Source organism: Drosophila sechellia, chromosome 3R, assembly GCF_004382195.2.
Source record: "Drosophila sechellia strain sech25 chromosome 3R, ASM438219v1, whole genome shotgun sequence".
Taxonomy (NCBI): domain Eukaryota; kingdom Metazoa; phylum Arthropoda; class Insecta; order Diptera; family Drosophilidae; genus Drosophila; species Drosophila sechellia.
The window spans coordinates 24,523,226-24,547,234 of record NC_045952.1 but is presented as its reverse complement, the minus strand read 5'-3'; the positions used below and the strand labels follow the sequence as shown (position 1 = coordinate 24,547,234).

The 24,009-nt window shown below is 45.4% G+C and overlaps 5 protein-coding genes across 9 annotated transcripts; 2 read left to right on the top strand and 3 right to left on the bottom strand.

Annotated features, from left to right (window-relative positions):
* The first annotated feature begins 768 nt into the window (after positions 1–768).
* Positions 769–1,752, top strand: LOC6617005 (enhancer of split mbeta protein). The gene has a single exon (XM_002041297.2). It carries the CDS (start codon positions 901–903, stop codon positions 1,486–1,488), a length of 588 nt encoding a protein of 195 aa, XP_002041333.1. The 5' UTR covers positions 769–900; the 3' UTR covers positions 1,489–1,752.
* A 4,253-nt stretch (positions 1,753–6,005) lies between these two features.
* Positions 6,006–6,914, bottom strand: LOC6617004 (enhancer of split mgamma protein). Its single transcript, XM_002041296.2, has one exon. It carries the CDS (start codon positions 6,820–6,822, stop codon positions 6,205–6,207), a length of 618 nt encoding a protein of 205 aa, XP_002041332.1. The 5' UTR covers positions 6,823–6,914; the 3' UTR covers positions 6,006–6,204.
* Positions 6,915–8,144: 1,230 nt separating this feature from the next.
* On the bottom strand, positions 8,145–9,427 carry LOC6617003 (enhancer of split mdelta protein). The gene has a single exon (XM_002041295.2). It carries the CDS (start codon positions 9,043–9,045, stop codon positions 8,524–8,526), a length of 522 nt encoding a protein of 173 aa, XP_002041331.1. The 5' UTR covers positions 9,046–9,427; the 3' UTR covers positions 8,145–8,523.
* Positions 9,099–10,769, top strand: LOC116801742. The gene is given in 4 exon segments (XM_032722997.1): positions 9,099–9,166; positions 9,731–9,964; positions 10,218–10,404; positions 10,406–10,769. Coding segments are annotated over 4 exon segments (747 nt in total). The 3' UTR covers positions 10,664–10,769.
* Positions 10,770–10,980: 211 nt separating this feature from the next.
* On the bottom strand, positions 10,981–23,750 carry LOC6617001 (neurofibromin). 5 transcript variants are annotated; one of them, XM_032720532.1, is made up of 19 exons: positions 23,416–23,750; positions 23,029–23,172; positions 22,516–22,900; positions 22,312–22,453; positions 21,661–22,254; positions 21,278–21,599; positions 20,663–21,215; positions 20,072–20,609; positions 18,425–20,016; positions 17,762–18,368; positions 15,351–17,706; positions 15,038–15,292; positions 14,881–14,976; positions 14,226–14,315; positions 13,703–13,905; positions 13,456–13,642; positions 13,225–13,390; positions 12,916–13,048; positions 10,981–11,974 (listed from the first exon to the last, which is right to left on the bottom strand). In XM_032720532.1, exons 1-18 carry the CDS (start codon positions 23,470–23,472, stop codon positions 12,927–12,929), a joined length of 8,409 nt encoding a protein of 2,802 aa, XP_032576423.1. In that variant the 5' UTR covers positions 23,473–23,750; the 3' UTR covers positions 10,981–11,974; positions 12,916–12,926. The 5 variants fall into 5 exon arrangements, with proteins under 5 accessions (XP_032576423.1, XP_032576425.1, XP_032576424.1 ...); XM_032720534.1 differs by lacking the exon at positions 14,226–14,315; XM_032720533.1 differs by lacking the exon at positions 12,916–13,048 and having other exon boundaries at positions 23,416–23,749.
* Positions 23,751–24,009: the final 259 nt, after the last annotated feature.

Here is a 24,009-nt window from a genome sequence, read left to right as displayed (position 1 = left end):
CCACGATCCAATCAATGATCCATAAAGCGCTAACAAAAAAGCAAGAAACAGAAACACTGGCCCGTCTCAGGTTGGCCCGATGACGATTCCACAATTATCAGCGTGCCATAAGCTACTGCAAAAGGGTGAAGGCACATGGCAAGACTTGAGACCCATCCGAACCGAACCCAACCGCACCGAATTGAAGCCCAAAAGACCGGACCCCGACCATAGTCGACCATACAAATGAATTGAAATGCAAACATCTTGTTATGGATGGAAGGCATGTGCTCGCCTCGCATCGTATCTGGGATCCCAAGTCGCACAGACCTCTTAAAGGCGGCCCGTCCAACCATCCGTCCGTCCGTCTGTCCGCTCAAGAGAGGCGGTGGACGGAAAGACGAGGGACGAGGGATCGTACAAGACCCCAAGCATGCACAATCAGAAGAAGTCAGGCCAGCCGTCGTCATCGTCGTCGTCGTGGAAATCGGCTGCGAAACAGTTTCCCACGGTATAACAATCACAGCACATACATAAGGAGGGAGGGAGAGAGAGCGAGAAGGCGCAGCCCGCTCAAGTCATTTTATTGCCCTCACATATACAGGCAAAAGTATACAAAAAAACAGAAGCCACCACCACCACTACCACAACCAAGCACCACCAAGCCATCTGAAACCACCGCTGGCAACAGCAGCAGGCCGCGCACGAGGCAAAATGAGTGTCCCGCTCGCACTCACTGGCCAGTTCCCAGGGCGGCAGAGGCTATATAAAGCCGATCCCAGAGCCAGCCGACTCATTCAAAGCTCCGACTTCGTTGCGTGCACACAGAGTCTCCGAGTCTGAATCTAGTGGAACGTTGCGACTGTGGATTACGCGAGTTTACTTTACCCTCAACAAAAAACAAAACCCAACTACAACAAAATGGTTCTGGAAATGGAGATGTCCAAGACCTATCAGTACCGCAAGGTGATGAAGCCCATGCTGGAGCGTAAGCGCCGTGCCAGGATCAACAAGTGCCTGGACGAGCTAAAGGACATCATGGTGGAGTGCCTGACCCAGGAGGGCGAGCACATCACCCGGCTGGAGAAGGCCGACATCCTGGAGCTGACCGTGGAGCACATGAAGAAGCTGCGTGCCCAGAAGCAGCTGCGTCTGACCAGCGTCTCCGGTGGAGTGTCTCCGAGTGCCGATCCCAAGCTTAGCATCGCCGAGAGTTTCCGTGCGGGCTACGTTCATGCTGCCAATGAAGTGTCCAAAACCTTGGCCGCTGTTCCTGGAGTGAGTGTGGATCTCGGCACTCAGCTGATGAGTCACCTTGGCCATCGTCTCAACTACCTGCAAGTGGTGGTTCCCTCGCTGCCCATCGGAGTGCCTCTTCAAGCTCCATTGGAGGATCAGGCTATGGTCACTCCACCTCCCTCGGAATGCGGCAGCTTGGAGAGTGGAGCCTGCAGCCCGGCGCCCAGCGAGGCCAGCTCCACCTCTGGCCCCATGTGGCGTCCCTGGTGAACAACTGGACTCCGGATGATGTTCACCTGAATCGCCTTCAAGCGGAAGGCTTCTACACAAATTTGTTGCCCCAATGGGGTGCTGGACTTGATTCCGCACCAAACTCCTTGGAGACCATCACTTGCTGCCCAGGATTGGCTTTCCCAGCAGCCCAGCAGAGCCACCGATCTCTAGCAGAGCCTCAAATTCCGGCTATAGAGATGGCTGCTGTTCACTTCTTAAAGTCATAAAGAAATGAAAATAAATGAAATTCCAACTCAAGAACCTCTGCATTTACTTATTTCCCATAGAGCTGACTTCCCAGACATTTAGTGGGCGTCCAACCGCAAACTAAAGCAACTAAAAAAAAGAAACCCCTTAAAACAAGAAACGAATTGGAGATAAACTCCGTGGTGAACCGAATCGCAGAGCCCACAGCCGGAAGTCGCTGAATATTTTCCCACACTCGGACTATCGTCTGGTCTCTGCGGCTTGGCCTCATTATGCCCCGAGAATTCGGATTGCTAGGGTATGCGGGGCTTTCAGGGGGCATACCACATACATACGTACATATATCTGCGGGAAGTTTTGCGCCGGCGCTGTCGCAATTAAATAATAAAATAAAGCAAAAAGTCAGTTCTAGGAAACGTCATTTATTATGAGGCCCGCCGAGTGTGAGAACCGCGGCTCCGCTGTCAATGGCTCAGCATTGTGGTCATTGTGTTTCGCTTTTTTTCAGCTTTTGCACTTTTTTTACTTACTAGTTTTTTTTTTTTGTTCAGGCTTTGACAGCTTTAACTGCGCTTGACCGCTTGGCACATGCGCGGACGGACCGGCGGTCAGACATTGCAAATTAAGCCCGCGACCGCGACCGTCTCGGCACTTAAGTCTTAAAACTCCAACACTGTATGGGACAAGGATAGGGGTATGTGTATCGGAGTGCGGTTCGATTACGGAACCTCGGATTCAGCGCCTTTGTCTGGCGGACAACTATGATGATGACTACTTACCAGGTCGTCTCGAGTCTGGGACCGTTCAAGCCGTCGCTGATTGCTGTTAATCTTCAGAAAATGTGATTAGTCACGTAACTTTGGCATCGAGACGGCCAAGTTAGCGCTTCTCCGCTTATTTTGTTTTTTTTTTTTGGGCTACAAAACGGCTATTTATAGGGCTCAACGGTAGTCCGCTGAAAATGGGTGATCTATTTTGCGATGGACCAGTTGAAAGGCGATCAGTTCACTCCAAGATTGACTAAGTGCCGCAATGTTGGCCACTGCCGGGGGCTAATTGGATGGCTTCGTTGGCGAAACTGATCTAGAGGGGTTCCCATTCAGCTGGTCGGCGCTTTGGTTTTCATTTTTTGCCGAAACGTGCGTCATTCATAAGAGTTTATTAAATGTGAGGTTTGCTGACTTCAGAGTGGGTATCATTTCCATATCTATCTAATACCTGATTAACTCAGGAACAAAACCTAATGATGACTCAAAATTGCTTTGCTCATAAATAGAATATTTCGTAAATTCTACACTGTGTAGCTTGCTAATTGGTATTTTTAAGCAGCGTATAACGAATGCAATACCTTTTGAAGATTTCACCAAAGTTTGCAATTACTGATTTTAAGTTAAGCACTTCATGATCCCTTTCCGTGTTTCGTACCTCATCCAACCCATTTCGTATTTTGTGACAGGAGGTACAGTAGAGCCACACGTCATCCATCACGTGACCTCTGTGTGTCGGCGGACCCCCAATCGCAGGCACCGCGGGTCCGGCCACCTACTTCAGTCATAATACTCCGCACGCCGCTAAGGTTTAATGCAGCCATATTAAAGTAAGCGTAAGACCACCACTTAATAAAGGAGAGGCGGCGGCAAACCGGCCTGGCAATGGGCTGTGCATGGAGGCTGGAGCATGGGACTGGGATGGAGTCGGCACTCGTGCCTCGATCTTCATCCACTCCCATTCCCATTCCCATTCCCATACCCATACCCAAAACCATTCCCATACGATCCCATACAAACACAACCTGTGGGCAGCTTGTCCAGTGGCAGCAAGAGCGTGTGCCAATGTAGTGTAACAACATCCCATATTAAAGATATTACAGAGTCAATAGCACACCATATAAGTGTGGTTGGGTGCCTCTCCAGCGCTCCAATGCTCCGACGACCAACTGCTCAACTCCCCAACTCCCATACTCCCCAACGAGCATCTCCCACTCCGATCACCATAACCGATCTCCTCGTGCATCCCGCTCGCTCTCGCTTTTTGGTCATAAACCAACTAAATTGAGTTCGTTCAACAAAACAGAGACGCATGCGCCGAGCCCGAACCCATAGTTGTACCCCCCGGAACACTTCGTACCCCTTTTCCTTCACAGATCACACGGCGCGCTCTTAACGATCGTGTGTCCACAGTCATTACAATGTTGGCCAATGCACAAAAGTCGAAGCTGAAGCTGAGCTGACTCTGCGACTGAGACACACTTACCGCACGCTGCTTTTCTCTTTCATGTCGATCCATAGCCATATAGCCGCAGCTCGAGTCGGTCGTGATCTTGCCCGTAAGTGGTCTTGTATCTTGAATTCGTAAAAGTACACACACACACACATTGAGTGGTGGCCCAGCCAGACACACACACACACGAAAAGGGCAGGTGTGTCGATCGTGTGAGAACCACGTTCCAAACCATTTTCTCACGATCTTCGCTTCTGATATTTCGTTTTTTTTTCTGGCCACGGTCCCCGGTCTTCGGTCTTCAGTCCCTTCCCCTACCTAAAAAGTGAGACCCTTTCTTTGGGCCTCGGTCTTCGAGTGATTCGTATGCAGTTTGTGTATTGTAGTTTTTAATGACTTGGGCTTGCGTTCGAGCTCGATCGCCGGATTGCCGGATTGACGTATCGGGGGTTCGGTTACGTCGCCGCCATTCGTTCATCATTCATCGGGTTTACCTATAAGATTAAGTATCTTTTGTGCCAGCATTTCCTTTTGGCATTTTGGGTGCGATTCCTCCGCATGTCCCTATAACCGACTTTTTCTTATTGCCCATTGTATGGTATGACAACTGGGCTTGCTTGGTTCGGTTTGGATTGGTGTTGGTCCTCTTATTGTCGAGTCCATAGTTGTGTCGCCTTGATCGGATCATCCAGGAATGGCCTAGGATCGAAAGTGAGCTATAATTTAACATGGCTCTTAAAGTGTGTCCTTTATTACACTTTATGTTATCTTAGGGTGACATTCAAACATTGAAGAATATGACCTTGTTCAGTACATTATAGGGTTTAAGATTACACAGAATTTGCAAGTGTAACACATATATTTCTAGCCCATTATCTAAAAAGGATATTTCTGAGAGATTTAAACAATTTAAAAAATTATAAACGTTTTTTTTTACTTCTTTACTTGTAACCCTAAGCTATAAATCTTATTAATTTCCATAAATAATTGCTGGCACCCAAGAAAACAAAAGGACGGAAATGTAAAATTAAGTATAAACACTTACGGCTGTTGTGAAGAAGATCTTCTCAAAGATAATCTACTTTCGGCTTTAGCAAGTTAACAGAATTTTAATCAGCTGAAAAATCTCTATAAATTCAGTTCCTTTTCAAATTTATTACACCCCGCCAGCTCGGACTAGTCCCAAGCCAATCCCGATACCGATCTCGTTGACTATTCCCTCGATCTGCCCTGCGTCGATTTTTAAGACAGAGGCGTCTGTGGATCGGCTACTGGTCTTGGCACACAGATAACCAAATGATGCTGGGTCAGCCAAATCAAAAAAAAAAAAAAGAAAACGAAACAAAAACCCAAAAAAAAAATCAAAAAAGGCTCGGAGCAGAGCCCATAAAAAAGAAACAACAAAAAAACCGATATCCTGTCCCCGGCTGGAGCTCCTCCATCTTAAAGTTGCCCTAGGGCAAGGCACTCATTTACCTGATCCGAAGCAATTATGTGCCCATAGCTTACCTTGACCATTGTGCACACGATTTTCTAGCCGAGTGGCCAGGGAGAATCACGGCAACAAAAAATCGAGGAGAACAAAGCGAAATCAGGATGGATGCGGGATGAATGATGACTCGATCCCTTTTTTTGGTTTTTTTGGGTTCCTTGCCGGTTCTATGCCCATTTGTTTTCTTCTAAGTCTGAGCGACATTGTCGTAACTCGATTAGATACGCTCAAAGATAAGACTCTAATATTTTCTGTTCCCTTCGCTTATTGTCCGCACACGTGTTGGAGTTGCAACCAACTGGCATATAGGCTATGTCCCATCGGTAGCCCCGGCTTTGGACTGCTTCTTTCTCTTCTCGTTCTTCTGCCTAATTCTTCTTGTTTCGGCCTTGGCATTGTTTTCGCTTTCTTTTGTCCGACGATCGTGTATGTGCATCCGTGGGGCGATCGAATAGTTACAGGGGACAGAGAGAGGTGCTATTGAGTTTCTAGCGTTTCCGTTCTAGACCGCAGACAATTGGGAAATGTTTGGACACGGGAGTGTCTCAGCGATTTGCATGTGAGTCGCTGGATAGTGGCAGAAAAAGTCGTGATCTTTCAATTTTAGCCATATAATTTATTATGTATTTAGTTATCACATGAACTGCGCGTCCTCATCTAAAGCTTTGTGTGTGTATGGTGTTTACTTATAACTAGGTGGGAGTCGACTGGGGGAAATCCAGTGACTCGGAAGACTTTTACTTTCTATTATCTCTCCTTCGTTCTTTTTTAGTTGTGGTGTGAAGTAATCCTCTCTACCATGGACGCCAGACGTTCTCCTCGTCCTCGCTGTCGTCCTCCATCTTGGTCACATCGATGGTGGTCAACAGGGAATGACTGGTCGAACTGGTATTGGAGTTGGGACTGCCGGCGTAGCTGGAGATTGGCGAAATGGGCACGGAGTAGGCATCCCGATTGGCGATGTGCACGGAGAGTGGAGCGGTTACCGGCAAGACTTCCTTTTCTGCTGGCTGGATCTGATTGAGGCGCTGTCCCAGGTGGGTCATTAGCTGAGTGCCTAGGTTGACATTCATGCCGGGCAGCTGGGAGAGTGAACGGGAGACCTCATTGACGGCATGGATGTAGCCGGAACGGAAGCCCTCCGCCGGAGTCAAGCTCTCATCGCCGGAAGCCCGCTTGTGCTGACGCTGCTGCTTCATCTTTTGCAAGTGTGTGACGGTAAGTTCCAGGATATCGGCTTTCTCCAAGCGGGTGACGTGCTCGCCCTCGGACTCCAAGGTGGCAACCATAAGATCCTTTAGCTCGTCCAGGCACTTGTTGATTCTGGCACGACGCTTCCTCTCCAGCATGGGCTTCATCACCTTGCGGTACTGATAGGTCTTGGACATCTCGGACATTTGTAGCGACGACATTTTGTGTTTTTGTTCTTCTTGTAGTTTTGGTGTAAGCTGAGTTCTTTGAGCTCTTGCTGCTCTGACAGTCGAAGACGTTGTGTGTTGCTAGACCTTCGGTGATCGGCCTTATATAGCTGGCCAGAAACAACCCCCAAAATGGGCCAAAGGGATCGTTGTCGTCGCCGTCGTGTGTGCTGGCATTCGAGGAGCAAAAGGGACGGGGACACGCTTCGTGTGCTGGCATGAGGGTTGCTCGGCATCGACCCTTCCGCTTCTTGAGACCGCTCCTTATTGTTAGGGCGATTTCTTATTGTTGGCTCCGGCACCCTTATCAAACGGGCCAGGGAGCAGGATCGCTGCCAGGATCGTGGGAAACACTTTCCTACTCGGTTTCTCACATCGACTCGCTCACCTGCCCGCAAAAAGCAGCCGAGCATGGCCATGGCCATGGGCATGGGAATTTGCAGAGCGAACAGCTGCCGTTTCTAGATTTGTGTGTTATGATTTGACTATGGCAGGGCAGGGTGAGGGGCATAAGGATAATGAACTGCCTGCATTATGCCATCTCATCGGGGTCCTCTGGGGTTCCCACGATAGCGGGGACCTCCGCCGGGGGACGGGGATAAGGATAAGGACGAGGCGTTGCGATTCCTCGACGACTTCCTGTTTACCGTTGGCATTCCAAATTGGATCGGGTTCGTGTTTGGTGGCAGAGGAAGGGACAAGGACAGAGGCATCCTGCACTTGTTGGTCGGCTGTTATGATCCTGTGGGAACATTGCTCGTGTGCGTCGAGTGTGCTTAATGTGTGTTCGACTTACCGATCCCCCCGACCTGGCAGGACCTCTGCCTCTCCCTCCATCCGACATGTAAAAGGGGCCAGCGATGCTGATCCTGGAGCGCTGCTCGCGTGTGGCTCGCTGTGGACACACTTTCGGCTGTAAGTTGCTCGCGTTCCAGGACCTTTGTAATGGATGGATGGTTGAATGGGTGGTGCATTACAGGGATTTGTAAACGGAGTGGGGAGTTCAATTGACTTGAATTCAAGTGCAGAGTATGTATTTGGTAATAAAATTGCAAGGATTATATATATTTTCAATATATTTCAAATTACGCGAAAGATTTCAAAAAAATATTCATAAATCAAGCGCATTATATCTCTCCAATGATTTAAAATAAGAAGATTGAATACAAAAAAATTGTTTTTGAAAATAAGAAATGACTTTCGGAAATTTGCTGATACTGAAAACGAGTAGCCATGGATAATAAGAATCCACCCAATAAGTAGGAAAATTATAGCACCCTCTTTTGTTCAAATAATATAAAGCTGTTAACATTTTAGTTTACGATCGTTTTATTATTTAAATGTTCATGGCTTATACTTAATGGTTTAAATCAAAAAATATAATTTTAAAGCATACACAAAAATGTGTTCTTAACGAGACTAAGTGGAAGCTCGGTGGGGAAGCTCTTGCAAAGTTGATGAAATAAATTACAATGAATTAAATACATGAATCAGTAAGCCTATGGGAGATCAAATACAAAATACGAACTTAAGAACTATCACAGGAACATCACATCATATCAAATCAACTACCAACTAAAATACGATTCTGAGGCAAATGTTTACACTAGACCTTGGAAAACTTGGATTGTTTCTTAATGAAACTGAGTAGTAAAGCTATCAATGTTAATTGGTTGCGTATATATGGAATGCCCTTCACCAGGGGCGCCAGACTTCTTCGCCATGATGGATATCCTCTTCTCGCGGAGATTTTGAACGTTTTTGGTCGGCTAGATTAACTGGTTCTTCGGCCATATCAATGATTTCTTCTTCCTGCTTCATGTCCTTGAGCTGGTGACCTAATTGCTTCATCAGGTGTGTGCCGAATTTGAGATCCAAGCCGGGAACCGTGGAGAATATATGTGAGACCTCGTAGGCAGCCTGGGTGTATCCGGCCCGAAATTTGTCCAGGTTAACTTGGTCGGGTGGTGGGGATTGAGGATTTGCCACTCGCTGCTGCTGTTGCGCCTTCAGATAGTTGACGGTGAGCTCCAGGATGTCCGCTTTCTCCAGCTTGCTGACCTGCTCGCCCTGCGCATCCATGGTGTCCACGATGAGATCCTTAAGTTCGTCCAGATACAGGTTCATCCGGGCGCGTCTCTTGCGCTCCAGGAGGGGCTTGGTCACCTTGCGGTAATGCTGAGTCTTGGTCATAAATCTCTGACCCTGAACGGCCATTGTGTATAATGAGTTTTGATTTGGTCTTGTGCTTGTTTGTAAATAAAGTTGCGATGTTGCGATGTCGCTGCTGCCGCTCCGCACTGCACGGTAGTCACTTGAGAAATGATCTTGCCGCTAGGTAAGCTGATCCTTTTTGTAGCTGCTGGTCCCGTACACTTGCGAAATCGAAATCCTCCCCTAACTGCCACCACGCACTGCGATCACAACGCTCCTACACGCCGACGATTACCACGAAGCATCAATCGGGTCACTCTCTGCTTGTGGCAAGATTCCCTCGGCGCTGCACGTGTGCAACATCAAAAAAATTGGATCGGGCGGAAGCCGCTGAGGCTCTCTTCTTGCACTGAAAACAATCTATATGAATACTTATTAAAAAATACTTATCAAATATACAAGTTTTAAAGCACACAAGATTCTACAAGTTGCTGGATGTCCATTTGTGCCTAAAGTATCTTACAACGAAAAGTATAAACTAAGAAAAATAGTTTTATTATACTTTAAACATTTTTATTTATTCAAGTAATCAAAGGTTCTTCAACCTTGGTCCCTCAAAGTTATTTTCAGTGTATTGACTAGGGTCCAATAACACGTTCTTCGGATCTTCGCCCGAGCTAGTAGCGCGCTCTCTTCGGGCGTCTCTCTTCCTCGTGCTGTTGCCGTGCGCCGGCGCAACAGTCTGAAGAAGGGTCTCCGAGGAAGAGCAGGAGGTAAGAGCCGGAGCAATCAACCACCACCACCAGCAGCGCACCACACGCACACACGACATCAGCAGCGACTTGACCTCGACCTGCCTGGCAGCCATCCGTGCTCCCTGGTTCCCACTCCCCTCGAGGAAAGAGAGCCGTGCCCCATGCGTGCCGTCCTCACTTAAGCCAAAGAGCCAATCTCGTCGAGGCAATGCCATTGTTGCACATGGGTGTGGGTTTCTGTTTGTGTGCGTGCAAGTGCACTTTGGGAAAAGTTGTTTTTGATAAACTGAAATATTATATTCAGAAATATGCAAGATGTGCTTAAATAATATATATTAATATTCTTTTTTTCCTTTGAACGTAATAATTTCTGTAACTAAACTATAATTGCCATTACTTTGCTTTAAAAGCAATACAATCCCGAAGTCTTTATAACCCATCTTTATAGGTTGCTAGTTTAGAGTTCGAATTTTCTTGCAGTGTGGCCTCTTCCCTTTTGGCGCACAGTCACACAGACCTCATTTCCTCTTCGGCGCGACATTGCGTTACACTTACGGGCACGGAGCACCATCATCAGCAGCAGAAGCAGCAGCAACCACCACCACCAACGGAACGGCAGCATAGCACCACCCAGGCAAGCGGCAAACAGCCGGTGCTGCGAGATGGGTCGGTCGGTTGGCTGGTGCATGTGCATCGTGAGAAAGTGTACTGGAGACATTCCCACAAGTATTGGGATTGTGCCGCACTTCTGCTGCCGGTTGCCCGGTTCCTCGGCCTCGGTCAGCTGTGACACTTGTTTGGCGCATTTTGCGAGATTGGGTATTCGGATTGGGCCATTGACGAAATCCACCTGCCCGAGGGTGAGTTCCAGTTCAAATTCAAGACTAGGGGTCGCTGCAATCGCAGCCATGAAATCGAGAAGTTAACAAACAGTGCAGCAAGACACCGGCGACATTTGCTGACATCTGATGGCACTGATTTCGTACATTTCGTTTCCAGTTTTCTTCGTGGGGGAGGTTTCTGAGATCATCAGAGTGGCAATGTTTTGATATGGGTATTGGAACGATTTAAGGAAGACAGCCATATGCAAAAACAGGGATTTCAATTGCGCCAATTTCCATGAGAAAGAAAGAGAGATTTTAAACTGTTGACAATGATGAATCATCCTACTTTTGAAAGTAAAAAAAAATAACAGAATAAGGTTCGTTCATAATTTTAATCTCTCCCAATAAAAGAAACGTTCTGATACTCAATAAACATTTTAATTGAAAGTATATTCATTTGTTCGATATTCTTGTACATTGATACATTTGGGACATTAACATTTCATAAATATCTTCAAGTGGCTGTAATTTACAAAGATACATATTCGTTTAATACACATATAGCAACACACACATATACATTTAGATAAATAATAATGTATAGAATCCAGTTCCATTCTTGCTCATCTAGTTAAAAAAACGTTCTTGTTTAATGCGGATAACGCCAAATACAGTTTAAAATCCATGTGCTAGAAAGTAAGTGTAACGGACTAATTTGCTTCGTTTATTGTTTAATAAGAGGTACAGAACGTTCGTAAGTTTTTATTTTGGTTCGATTCATTTCGCTTATCAACTCTATTTCGATTAAAATCTTTGTTTGTGCTTAAAACTAAATTACAATTAAAGCGGACTGGGCCGTTTTAAGCTTATACTCGATTAGTTTTTGGTGTTTCGGAAATTTCTTGGAAAATGTGCTGATGAAATAAATTAGTAAGGACTAATGAGAGGTGAACTTGGTTTAAAAGTAAAATTATATAGAATACGAAAAAAAAATAATAAATGCCATCTGATACATTTGCTGCGGGGAGATTCATCTATAATACAAAGTAATGCAAACGACATGTGCAACATGCCGTCTTCTTAAAGCTTTAAGTTATTCTTGTTCTTGTATTCGTTTCGTTTGATTTTGCCTTTAATCGCTTTCATGGTTAACTCCGTTTCGCCTGGTCGCGGTCATCCTTTGAGGAACTGGTGGACTTGGTGTGCCTAGTTGCATTTGTGGGTTGCAAACATTAAAATGTACAATTGGTAATCGTTTAAAAATATTTCCATTCGATATCTTCTTCTGCGGGGCTTATAGTATCCTCGATCCACTCCCTTCTACACATACAATTATATACATTCTGTTTTCATACATCAATTCACGCGTTCATTTCCTCCTTTCGCATTCAGTGGTCATCGCTTCTGGACATTCTATACATACATACATATATATATAAATATTCTATGATTTTGTACGACATTCTGTGGGGGTGTTTTCACGTTCTCTAAAAGCACTTTTTAAACAGATTTAGGAAACGCATTACTTTTGCGATAAGTGTGGTACGTCTAGTGCGCGGGTTTGTAGTTGTTATTCATGCAGCTGAAAGTAAGACAAAACTTGCATAAACATATCGAGGGAAGAACAAATTGGGGCGAAAGGAAATTTGGGGCAAAGAAGCAGTGAAGATTATTCAATTTACTTAGACTTACTTCAATTATCTATTGGCTCGTATAAAATATAGTTGTCAATGAAAATATATAAAATCTTGATGTATTTTCTGTGTCTAGTAACTGTTCTTAGGTAAATTAGCAGCTACCAATAACTAAAGGTTGTCAGCTATTTTAAGTTGCATTAGTTTTATATACTCTTGGCATGCATTTATCAGAAATATATTTTGGGTCTCTGTTTTAATTTAGCTATCGTGAATTTTGTTTTTTTTTTTTTTGACTGTGTGTTTTAATTTTTGAACAACAAATATTTATGACGACACTACTCTACGCTACATAAGGTGCTTTCAATTCACCTACATTATGTCGAAAATATGTTGTAAATGCTTCAAGGTACCAGATTTATCATCAATATAATTCTCAAATCTTCAACATCAATTTGCTAATGCGTGTAGGATTAGGTGCATTATTTTGTGTAATTTTCATTGGACTTTCTTTTCGAGATTAACAATTTGCATATTGGATATTGTGTTCGATATTACAAAAGTGAAATCGCTTGGAGTGTTGGGACAATAATTCCATTTGGCAAAGCTTATATGACTACGAAATACATATGTTTCCCAATCATGGTGTTATTTTGTTGCATTGTTTTCAGCTATTCTTATTTTGTCTTAAGTTGCAGTTTGAATATTTTCGTATTTTACTTGTGGAACGTTCAATGTGATGGACTGTCGTTAATTCGATGTTTGGCGCGTGATTTGCTGTGTGAGGCGCGTCGCAGGCTGCTGACGCTGCCTGGGCAATTGTCATAAAAATCTAATGATTCCGATGAGAATGCTATATATCGCAATTGGTGTGATATAAAGAAAAGGTTAAGTTTGAGTAAATACTGTTTGTAAAAATCTGTGTTCATTCAATGGGTCTTGCTATTGAAAAATAAACGCTATAGGTTAAAGCAATGCATTACGGTATAGCTTGGGCAAAAGCTAAAGCTAAATCTACAGGATACTAACCTTTATCCGTTGGTGATCCCAGGGTCAGGCTACTCAGACTGGAGCTCAGGTTGTACGGGCGCGGGGATGGTGGCACAGGCGCGGATTCGTCGCCTGGCAAACAGGTCTCAACCATGGCCTCCAAACAGTTGACGAACAGCTCCGAGGACTCACCCATCATATTGTACTAAAATGAATAGATTTAACTTATAAATCTTAGATTTTTCGGAATATGCACTTTGAAGCACCCACCTTGGTGAAGGGACCAGCAAATCGCCAGAGTCCACCAAATCCACAACTCTGCAGGAAGTGCAGCTGCTGCTGGGAAGGATCTTCGCTGGCCAGCATATTCTGTATAATGTTCTGCACAGAGTTGAGCACCACTTGGTCGTGTGACACTGACAAAATATTATTTATCTTTTGGTCCAGCAGTGAATGGCTGTGAAACCAAAAATTATATTAACATTTCATGAAAGACGATAGAAATCTAAATACTCACATGACTGGAAACACCTTTGGAAAGACCACCGATCCTTCGGCCAAATACTGATACAAAACGCGCGTTTCGCCCTCATCCGAAGAGTACTTGACCAGGGTGGCCAAGACAGTCAGTACCAGGGCTTGAATGGACAGATCAGGCAAGACCTCGGGATCGAGCAATACGTTGGACTCGTTGGACACCGACGAACGCGAACCGCGTTCCTGTTCAAATACATATTGATTTGTAATACAATTGATGTGATATTTAATTACACACAGATATGGTAAAAAAGTACTAGTGAAGATGAAAGATCTACGATATATACGAAATGTGCATGTTGGCAATGGGTAAAGTGAACTGAACGGCTTTTTGACTGCCTTCATTCGGTGCCATGCAAGAGTAACCAAACTAAATGACATTACAGCGAAACATTAATGACCTCATTTTAGAATGGGTTTTAGTAGCAAACTTAAACATATTTGATTTAGTGGGGTAGTAGTTAGTTAGTCTTAGCTAAGAGATAAGTTTTGTTGAGCAGTACCTGACGTTCTTCGATGCCGGTTGCATTGTTCGGATCTTTGGTCGTCGGCACCGAGAATGAGCGTTGAGTTTTGAACAAAACTCGCGCGTTCTACGGAGTTTAATTTAGTGTTCGGGGTGGTTGTTGATTTTGCACAGTGTTGATGTTGGAGTTGTAGTTTTAGCGGGTTTCGGTAACCAAATCAAACGTAAACGTAAATCAAATGACAATGTTCATGCGTAGTAGTAGTAGTAGTAGTAGAAGTGGCAGGTGGCAGTTACATGTTTAGAGTTCATATAGGACATATAGTAATATCGATATTGATGAGAGTTACAAGCACCAATTAGATGTAAGATTCGGCAGGCAGATTATGGAATAAATATGGATTCAACGAGTATACATTGTGATTTATATGTAACGTTTTTTTTTTATATTCAAATCAAACATAAAAAGAGAAAGAAAAAATCATTGAACGATTATTAGTTATGCAACGGCTGATCTCGATAGATAGTTGATATTACATAGTAGATGGGATATATAGGATATATAGGTTTGAATATATAAACTCAAATAGATAGCCAAAAGTTACCATAGCAGATGGTTATAACAACTTTTGAACAGCAAATTTCGAACAAGTGGGAATTACGGCTTGGCTGGATAGTTCTTATGAGCTCACCTGAAGAGTGGGAACCTTGTGTTGACGGGCAAACTGCAAGGCGGACTGATCCAGAATGTCCCAACTTTTTTGACGGCGTGACAGGGGCAGGCCGATCTAAAAGAAATGTCAGAAATGTCATTGGTCCCTGAATGATTTCACTTTTTTATCAACGAACAGCTTGCACTCCGCCGGATGCTTCACCGTTTTCCACACTACTGCTCAGATCGGCTGGCCAGCGGGGAAGGGCATGTTTCACGTGACACCTGGAACGGACTTCCTCGGAGACAGCCACCAGCGCAGTCAAATAGGCCACACTGTCAGGTGTTACTTCGAACTTGTCGCGATGGAGGGGCTTGGCTATAATGCCCAAGAGCATCGTCAGCACTCGAGAGGTGCGTGAGACGGTTGTAGGTGTAGGATGGCGGAAGCCCTGTAAATTATGATATCCGTAAATTAAGAAGTTCGGTTATGGGTAGTTCAAAACTTACTTTAATCAAGTGTCCCACTAGGGCAAAGTGGAAATTGCTGCGGAAGGAGAGACCCACGGCGTGATCCAGTTGCTTGAAATGCCACTCCAGCTTTTCTCTTGTCTTCATCATGACCTCGGCTATGGTCTCCTTCTTATCAAAGCAGCCCTGTGACTTGAGTGTGTGCAGATTTTGCTCAAGCAGAGCTAGACCAGCTCCGTACAGGGTAATCTCGTCCAACTGCAGCACCGAAATGGCCACCCAGAAGAGGGCTCGATGAATAGGCGACTCTGGCCGGAGTAGTGGTTGAATGCGAGTTAAGCACATTACTAGAGCCTCGATCAGAATGAGATCGTTGAAAGATTCGAGGGCCTTAACCAAGATGCGTAGTAACTGCTTGACCTCGTGATCGGTAACACTCTTGCTGATGCATCCGTAAACTATAAGGGCTCTAGGCTGTAGTGCTGGATTGTAGCAGAAAGCAAAACTGCGAGCCAAAGAGGTCCAGGTGTTGAGCCACTCGCAGTCCGGAACATCTCGCATGCAGGCTTCCATGATTTCCAGCAGGGCATCAGTGATAACCTCAAGCGATGGTAGGGATAAACGCTCTCGATCGGCAGGCAGAGGCTGTGTAACTCTTTCATTTCCTAGCCATTTATCTGTAGGGTGACGGCAGCTGGAGCGGAAAGCAGTAACTGCTGCCGACTTGACCTTGCTGATGCCGAAGAGTAAATAGAACTTGGGCAGTGAGAACTCATCTAGGGACAGACGGAGTACTCGCTGCGCCTCCTCTGAAAAGGAGGGATTTGTGCATGTGCACAGCGAGTGAATGATGTTGATCACTAGGCCATGAGTAGAGGCTCGCATCGACAGGGATCCTGAACATACCAAAAACGTAATGGTGTGGAATAGATATGGCACCGATGTGGCCACATCCAAGCAATTGTTGAACGACAACATGAGCAGGTATCGACCAAGAATGGCAATATCGTCCCACATCATGTGCTGCTCCAGATATTGTGTGGGATTTGTGCAGGATTTGTCCATGACTCGGCATATCCGCGTTATGACCTTTTTGGACACCAGCTGAACGTTCGCTGAAGCGAGAGCCACTGCCGTGTCAGCCATAATCTCCACCTGTGGTGATCCCAAACCATATGTGATCGATTTGTGCAAAAAATTATCCAAGACCATGTCTATCAACTCGGGGATCTGTCCAATCGATCCCCAGATCTTGGCCTGCACTGAGGGATACATTTCCTTTTGGTCAATGGTTAAATTGATGAGCTTGTCCAAAATTTGAGAGACCTTAAGCTTCTTTGAGTCATCGTTGGACTTGCAAAATTTGACCAGGTTCTTTAACCATGGCGTCATGTACTCCAAACACAAATGTTTCAGCTCTATGGTGCTGCGCTGGAAGCCCTGTATGGACTCCTCAAGGAATTCCAGAGTCAGATGCGGTTCATTGGTGGCCAGCTTTTCGCTAACGGACTTGATAAATATGGTATTATTGGAGGGTATGCAAAGTCCTTGGGTCTCCAACAGCTGACCCTCAATCTTTAGATCAAAAGTAGCGGTCAAAGCGCATAGCAAATTGTAGGCAGCAGTCCTTAGATTGGGGTCACATGATCCCAGATTGAGTAGCGCCATGTTCAGCAGCGTTCCAGGCACATCTTTTGGCCGGATCTTTTGGTGAACCGTCACGGAATCAGGCTGACTAAGCTCCCATCGATTTCGGATGTGTATGATGGCTTGAACAATGTTGTCGCAATCGTTGTGAATAAAGCTAAGCTGGCCACTTTCGTTGGTTATAGACAGGGTGAACTGGTTGTCGTCCACCAAGCACACCTCCTCAATTTCGGAGGCGTAGTATACATCGTTGAGGAGCACGGAGTGAGCCAGGACCTTTGTCTTTTCTGCAGATGTTATTTGCAATGCGGTGGGACCCACTTTGATAGCCACCTTTGTGTCTTTATGGCTGAGCTTCAGCGCGTTGCTGAATACCTTTAAATCTTCGTCTAAGGAAAGAGTTGCTCCAGGCAATTTCTGCTGCTCCGCGTCGATGAAATCAGTAAGTTTATTGGGCGACTCCAGGAACAAAAGTTTGCGATTTCCCTTTAAAGGTGCCAGAATGCGATCGTGGAACTTGGTATATTCGCGCACCCACGAGTTACAGTTATAGATGTACACAGCATGGACATTTTCGTAGGCTACCGTGGGCAGAACATAAAACCACTTCTGCAGAAACTCGGTGCGGAACCGATTATCCGAACAGGTGTGTGTAAAATCGATGACCACCTCGAAGGGCGAGTGGCAGAATGGTTTCAGCGTGAGTATGACGTGGTAAATCAGTAAATCCCCATTCGTTTCTCCAATCCTAAAAAAAATATAAAGTTACTAAGGGAAATATATATAAAATGCGATTTACTTACTTGTATCTCCTTGCTATGTAGTAAAAAACAGGATATCCAGATTTGCTCGTCCCGGCCTGGTAGAATATGTTCATCGACTTGAGGGTCTTAAACTCCTCCTTCTCGTGCATTTGGTGCTTGACCATGATCTCCTCGAAGTTGGTCGACGACATGTCAATGGAGCTCCAGCGCGCATACGAGCTGAACATCATGTGTGAATCCACGGGCTTATGCTCCGGAGGTCCCAAGTAAGCTAGCAAAGTAGCCATCTTGTCGAAGGGCCGCCTTCCAACTGCCTTGTGGTCTCGACTGCTAGACAGATAGTCGCCGATCTTCTCCTGATGCGTCCACAGCAACCGATGCAGTGCCAGTACGTTCGCATCTGAAATAAAACTCATGCTGTGCGAGGTCTGATCCACAGTCTCACAGTCTGATGCAATCTGTATGAAGAACCGGCGTCCAGCTTCAAAGTGATCGCGCAGAAAATCGTTGAAGCACAACATGTGCTGCTCCTTGGAGAACTCCACGTGGTTAGCAATGTTTTGAAGGATCTTGGACATAAGCATAAGACCTCGTTTGGCAGAACTGTGCACCTGTTTGTCAACGATTCCCAATTCCTGTGGGGAAACTGAAAACAAAGCGAATTTTAATAAGAGGCATTCTAGAATTTTTCTATAATCTTACCTATGGCGGGATTGATGAACCGTAAGAAGATGACTGTGCCCACAGCACCGATATTGTTTTGAAGCAGATTCGGGAAGCGTTTGCTTAGCACTTGGTACAGACAATGGCACATGGATCTCAGCTGCGGAGGAAAGCGATCCGACGAGTTGATAATAGCGTCAAACACTTTCTGTGTTAGGGCAATCAGGTTGTTCCTGTGCTGCTCAATGTCTTCTGTCGGATCCAGACGAGCTGGATCCACCTCAAAACAGGTTTCCTCCTCCTCATCCAGGAGTGGACGAATAAGGGGCTCTAGTAGCATTTGAAGATAGCTCGCGCCGTATATCTTAAAGCAAAAAGCCATGATTTTGCTGCCCAGAGAATTGCCACGGAAGAGTGTCTGCATGCAATCTGAGACCTCCACCTCGCGATAAAACATATTCCATAGGAGTGGCGACAACAGGTGTTTGGCGTCGAATAGGGTGACCAGAACCCTTGCCAACTCGTCCATTTGGGATGTAGTCACCACATTAGCCAAAGCCATTGCTATGGGAAGTTCTCCTTTGTCGCTGATCATTGTAACTAATTGGACTAGTTGCTCAAATCGATCAGCTAAAACAGTTTCAGCCAAGGTATCGAATTCGGTGCCTTGTTGCAGGATTTGAGTCAGCACCTCCATGAAAGCGGCACGGGTTTGCAAATCTGGATTATAGCCCAAATCGATGGAGTGCATCAAGCCAGAGTCAATGTTGGCACCCAGCAAATTGGACATGGCTAGGATTGTGGCATTTCGCAGAGCGGTCAGTTTTCCAGCTGCCATTCGAGGGCGCGGAGGCAATAGTGGGGTATTATTCATTTCCTTTTCCGCTTCTGAGCTATCGATGCAATCATTCAACAGGTTCATAAAGAGGGTAAAGTACTTCAAAAACAGCGCACTCTTTGCATCCATCAAATCGCCTCGATCCGATTCCTCAGGCTGAAGGGGAAGGCCCCGAAGTAGGGCAGCCACTGCTTCCATGCAGGCTTGGTCTAGATCGCGAAAGATGAGGGATGTGTTGGTAAGAATAGCGGCATCCGCCGAGCTGGGCGGTGCAATCTGGTGGGAGGTGCCCATCACCCAGTCGGTCAAGTATTCAACAAGCTTGTTCCGGAACTTCATCTCCTGACGAAAGGCGAGATCGTCGCGTCGCTTCATCATTACTTCCACAAGCTGGCACAATTTTGTCTTGATTCGAATGGCATAAACAGTCATATCGAGGTGGCGAACGTAGCGCACTATTCCTAGCATCATGCCTTCGATGCTTGTAACACCTAAATGTTCCGACGGCGAGGGTTGATCGTTGTTGGGATCCTTGTTAGCTTTGGGATCCAGAATCGATTTCATTATGTAGATGGTGTGCTCGATAAACTGCGTGTTGATGTCGGTCACATTGACGTTCACCTGACCTTGCTGATCGAAGAACTTCTCCACTATGGCTCTAACCTGGTCGAAGAGTATAGGATACAGTTGGGTGGACATCTCCTCACCCACCAGTTCCTTCACATTTTTCTGAATATTAAGGCCAATTTTTTCGTTGCTGCAAACTAACAGGCGCAATAGTTGGCCCACGAATCTAAATTAAAGTTACAGGTTAAATAGTTGACATTTTAAAATAAATAATATCTTACTGTGTTACAGGACAATAGCTGACATCTTGTGGCGGTGCTGGGGGAAGGGTTGATAGAGAAACCGTGCTAGGATGCAGAGAGCCATGTCCGGAACTCGTGGAGCTTGAGTAAAGAGAGTTTTGTGCAAGTGATCCCAAAGAAGCATTGTTCTGTGATTGCTGCAGCAGCATTTGACGACTGCTGCTGCGTTTATGAAGGCAAACACCACCCAAGGCTAAAAGGAACCACGTCATATTGGCCCATTCGTTGATTTGTTCTTCCAAATCGTGCTCTGAGCTTTGGTGACTTGCTCGTCGCTTGCCCATGCCACGATGGAAAACCTCCGCTTGACCATCTTCTCCTTTACATTTGGGGTACGTTTGCAAAACCTTGCTAGATACTTCCCAGTTTCGGAAGGTTTCCTCCCAGGCGGGCTGAACACCATGGACACAGTGCTCGATCTTGCGCAATAGGGTCATTATGCGTTTTTGAAGCGTAAGACGGCTCAGCACATTGCCGTGAGTGTTGTCAAAGAAGCAAATGCGAGAGTCCGTTGCAGCTAAAACGAAAATATTATTAATAAAAATATATATGATGAATTTACCAACTCACATGTGGACAACTGAGCCAGCTCCTGGTAAATGTGATAATTCGGCATAATAAATCCGACTGTCAATTCATCGGAACTGCAGCAAATCTCAGCCTCCTCGCACAGTAGTCCAAAACACGATAGCGACGTCAGCACCGCATCTAAATCGACACTCCACAGGTACATGAAGAAAACGACTTCCATCTTAATGTGAGCCTGCTTGCAGATGGCAATCTGACTTCCCACATGTGCATAATCCTTGTGTCGCTGAAGGAACGTATTCCGACAGATGAGGATCTCGCGTAGCCACTTTAAGACATCAGTGTAATTGGCAATTTGGTGTTGGATGAGCTTTTGCGAGATTGAAAACAGCACCTGGGAGCTAACGTCCCAGAACGTATTGATCGGAGCCTCTGGATTCCAAACCTCTATTTTCTCCGGGGCGTGCAGTGCAAGCAGCGCCTCCATAGCCTCTTGTGCCACATCGGGCATGGTAGTTTGATGCACCAAACTTACTAAGCCGTTAATCAACTCCAATGTGGAGCTCTGCACTTCATGTGCCACTTTTCCTTGGGTCTAGAATACGGAACAATTGTTCAATATGAGAGTATTAGCAATGAAATTATCAAAGAACTCACATTCAACAAAAGCGTGGGATCCGCATGAATTAGCCGTACGAGTAGCAGCAATAACATTTTGTGGGCGGGACCCTCCTCAGCGCGGGTTAAACCTTTCTGGGTATCTTTAGATTTGAGCGTCAGGGAGGTTATGTAGCGAAGTGGCGTATGGGCTATATAACCCTGGGTGGCCTTATTGAGCGTATCCGTAAACAAAGCTCGTAGCTCAGCAGAACGGTAGTGAACCACATCCGTCTGTGGCCACCAAGACAATCTCGGTTGGTTTACTATTCGGAAGGGGTTCTTGTTCTGCAAACGGAAGTCGACGTATATGTGAGCCAACCTATAATGGGAAGTATATATGGATAAGTCAAGAGATTTATAGAACTACCCAAATGAATTACCTTAGCAGAGAGCACACAATTACAAAATGGTAAGCCTGCGGCGAGGACAAATTCAGGCAAACCTTTAGAGCCTCGATGTTGTGAGGATTAATCCGGAAACAAGACACCCAGCAGTCAATCATCAGCTCAATATCAGCGAAGTTGTACCCCTGACCGCGCGAAAAGGGCTTGGCTGGATTGAAGAGCAGAGCCTTGAGATCGTTGATAAAGAATTGCACCAACTTGAAGACCACATTATTGGAGTCGGTGTTGTTGATGTAGGTGGATGCTTTGCACAGCTTTACACAGGCAATTGCCGCAGATTCGGTCACCTGTTTTGATGGTGAGTGCTGGCCCAAGCCTCTCTTGATGCTCTCAATAAACTGTTTGGCCGAGAAGTCTTTGTCCCGGGATGTGGATTGCGCTGATTTCGAGGCAACCTTTTCCTTGTCCTTTTCCTTCTCTTTCTCCGACTGCTGAAGTTCGTTAACAACAGCTTCTAGGCAAGAGGGATTCAATATCAGCAAGAGCATTTGAAGCGGCCACACAAGAGTCTTGCTCTTCTTGTTTTCGGTTTTAAAATACTCTACAAAGTCCATCAGGGGTTCCCAGCAGCTAAACGAAACAGATTAATTTTATTTGGCTTTTAAAAATGCTTGTTTTTCCTCTTACGTAGATATATCTCGATTGGTGCCTCGTTGCAAGTCTTGGAACTCTTGTGGATGGTACTCGATCCAGTTCCAAATAGCCTTCTCCAGCGAGTAAAGCAAGATCAAAGGTGGAGCCCGCTTCGATCGAAACTTTGTGATGGTTTCTATAAATGTACAACGATGTTTATTATTAAATTACTATTAAATATTTAAATAGTTGGTTTACCTTGCAGCAGCTTGGTTAGCTTTATCATATCCATATCGATGTGTTGAATTAATTCTATGTCGTTGTAATCCGGGTTTTCCTCGGAACAGGATGTCAGCTCTTGAATCCTGGCCGATATGCGATTGAACACCGCCGAGAAGTGATTCTGGGACAGGGCAAAGAGCACCTTGGATGCCAGGGCCTTGAGCTGGGCGGCATTCGGATTGCTGTCGCTCTGGACGTCAACAAACTGGGAGATTTCGCGCAGCAGTAGCTTTACATTCATGGCCTCCTCGAAACGTGCCGTGTCCTTGGTCTGGTTGGTCAGACAGCGTTCCAGAGTGGTCAGTATAATGACCAGCGACTCGAAGTAGCAACGCTCTGGCTCATGGCGATTTTGAAGTGCCTGCAATGAAGTTTTTATTTAAGTAATTTAATCGTATCCTGGCCCCATAAAATAGGCAACATATTTTAGGGGTTAAGAATGGAGAATGCTCTATTTAGTAGCTGATGAAATGCTTTTAGAGTACTTACCGCTTCATTGACCCTTTGCAGCATCTTGGTGAGACCGGATATGACCAGGGAGAAGCGGTACCGCGATATGTGGATCAGACAGGCCACCAGTTGGTCCTGGCTCATCCTGGCCTGCGTGCCATAGGCGCCGATTCTGTTTGGCAGCTGAAAAAGTAAACCATTGATTGCTCAATTCCACTTCATTCATGCGGGAACCGGTGTTTTTGTTATTGTTGCTATCTCGCTCTCCCACGCATTTGATTGAGAGCTCACACAGACAGAGCGGGTGAGGCACGCACACTCGCAAGGTCGCAGTAAGCATGTGTGGGGGAGGAAGAGGCAGAGCAGCAGGTACACTTTTTCGCCTGCGAAAACGCAACTGCGGAAAAGCCATTGGAAAACACTTGCCTGATCCTCGAAACGGGCCAAAAGGGCGCTGGCCCACTCGCCTGGCTTCTGGGTCATCTTGTTTTGGTGTTTTAACAGTTGTTTATGCGTTTTTTACTGCATTTCAGCAACTAAATGGGGCAGCTTTTCGTTGAGCTGGGGGAGTGGCAATTGGTTGAGTGGCATCTTTGTTCGTAATCCTTGGTGTTTTTTTCAGTTCCTGAGACGTTCACTTCCTCCTTCTCAAGCAATTTGGATGGTTTGGCTTCGCAAAACTGGCACTGTTTCTTTTTTTATGGGAATTTTCTAAGGGCTTACAGGCTGTTATTTGGATGTTTATAATGTGTGTGTACCGCCTTCCACTTCTTCCACAATACCAAAACGCTTTTATAAGTGATAACAATTTCAGCCTATCGATATATCGCCTATTTTCAAATAGTGATGGCATCTGACCAACTGAATTCCTTAGGGTGACCATAAGCCCTAACTAAATGCGCGCGCATAAAAATTCAAAAAAATCTGACTTTAATTTTTTTATATCTCATTTGATATTATATTATATTATATTGTTTAATTCCCCCAAATAAAAATTTACAATAAACTTGAAAAACACAG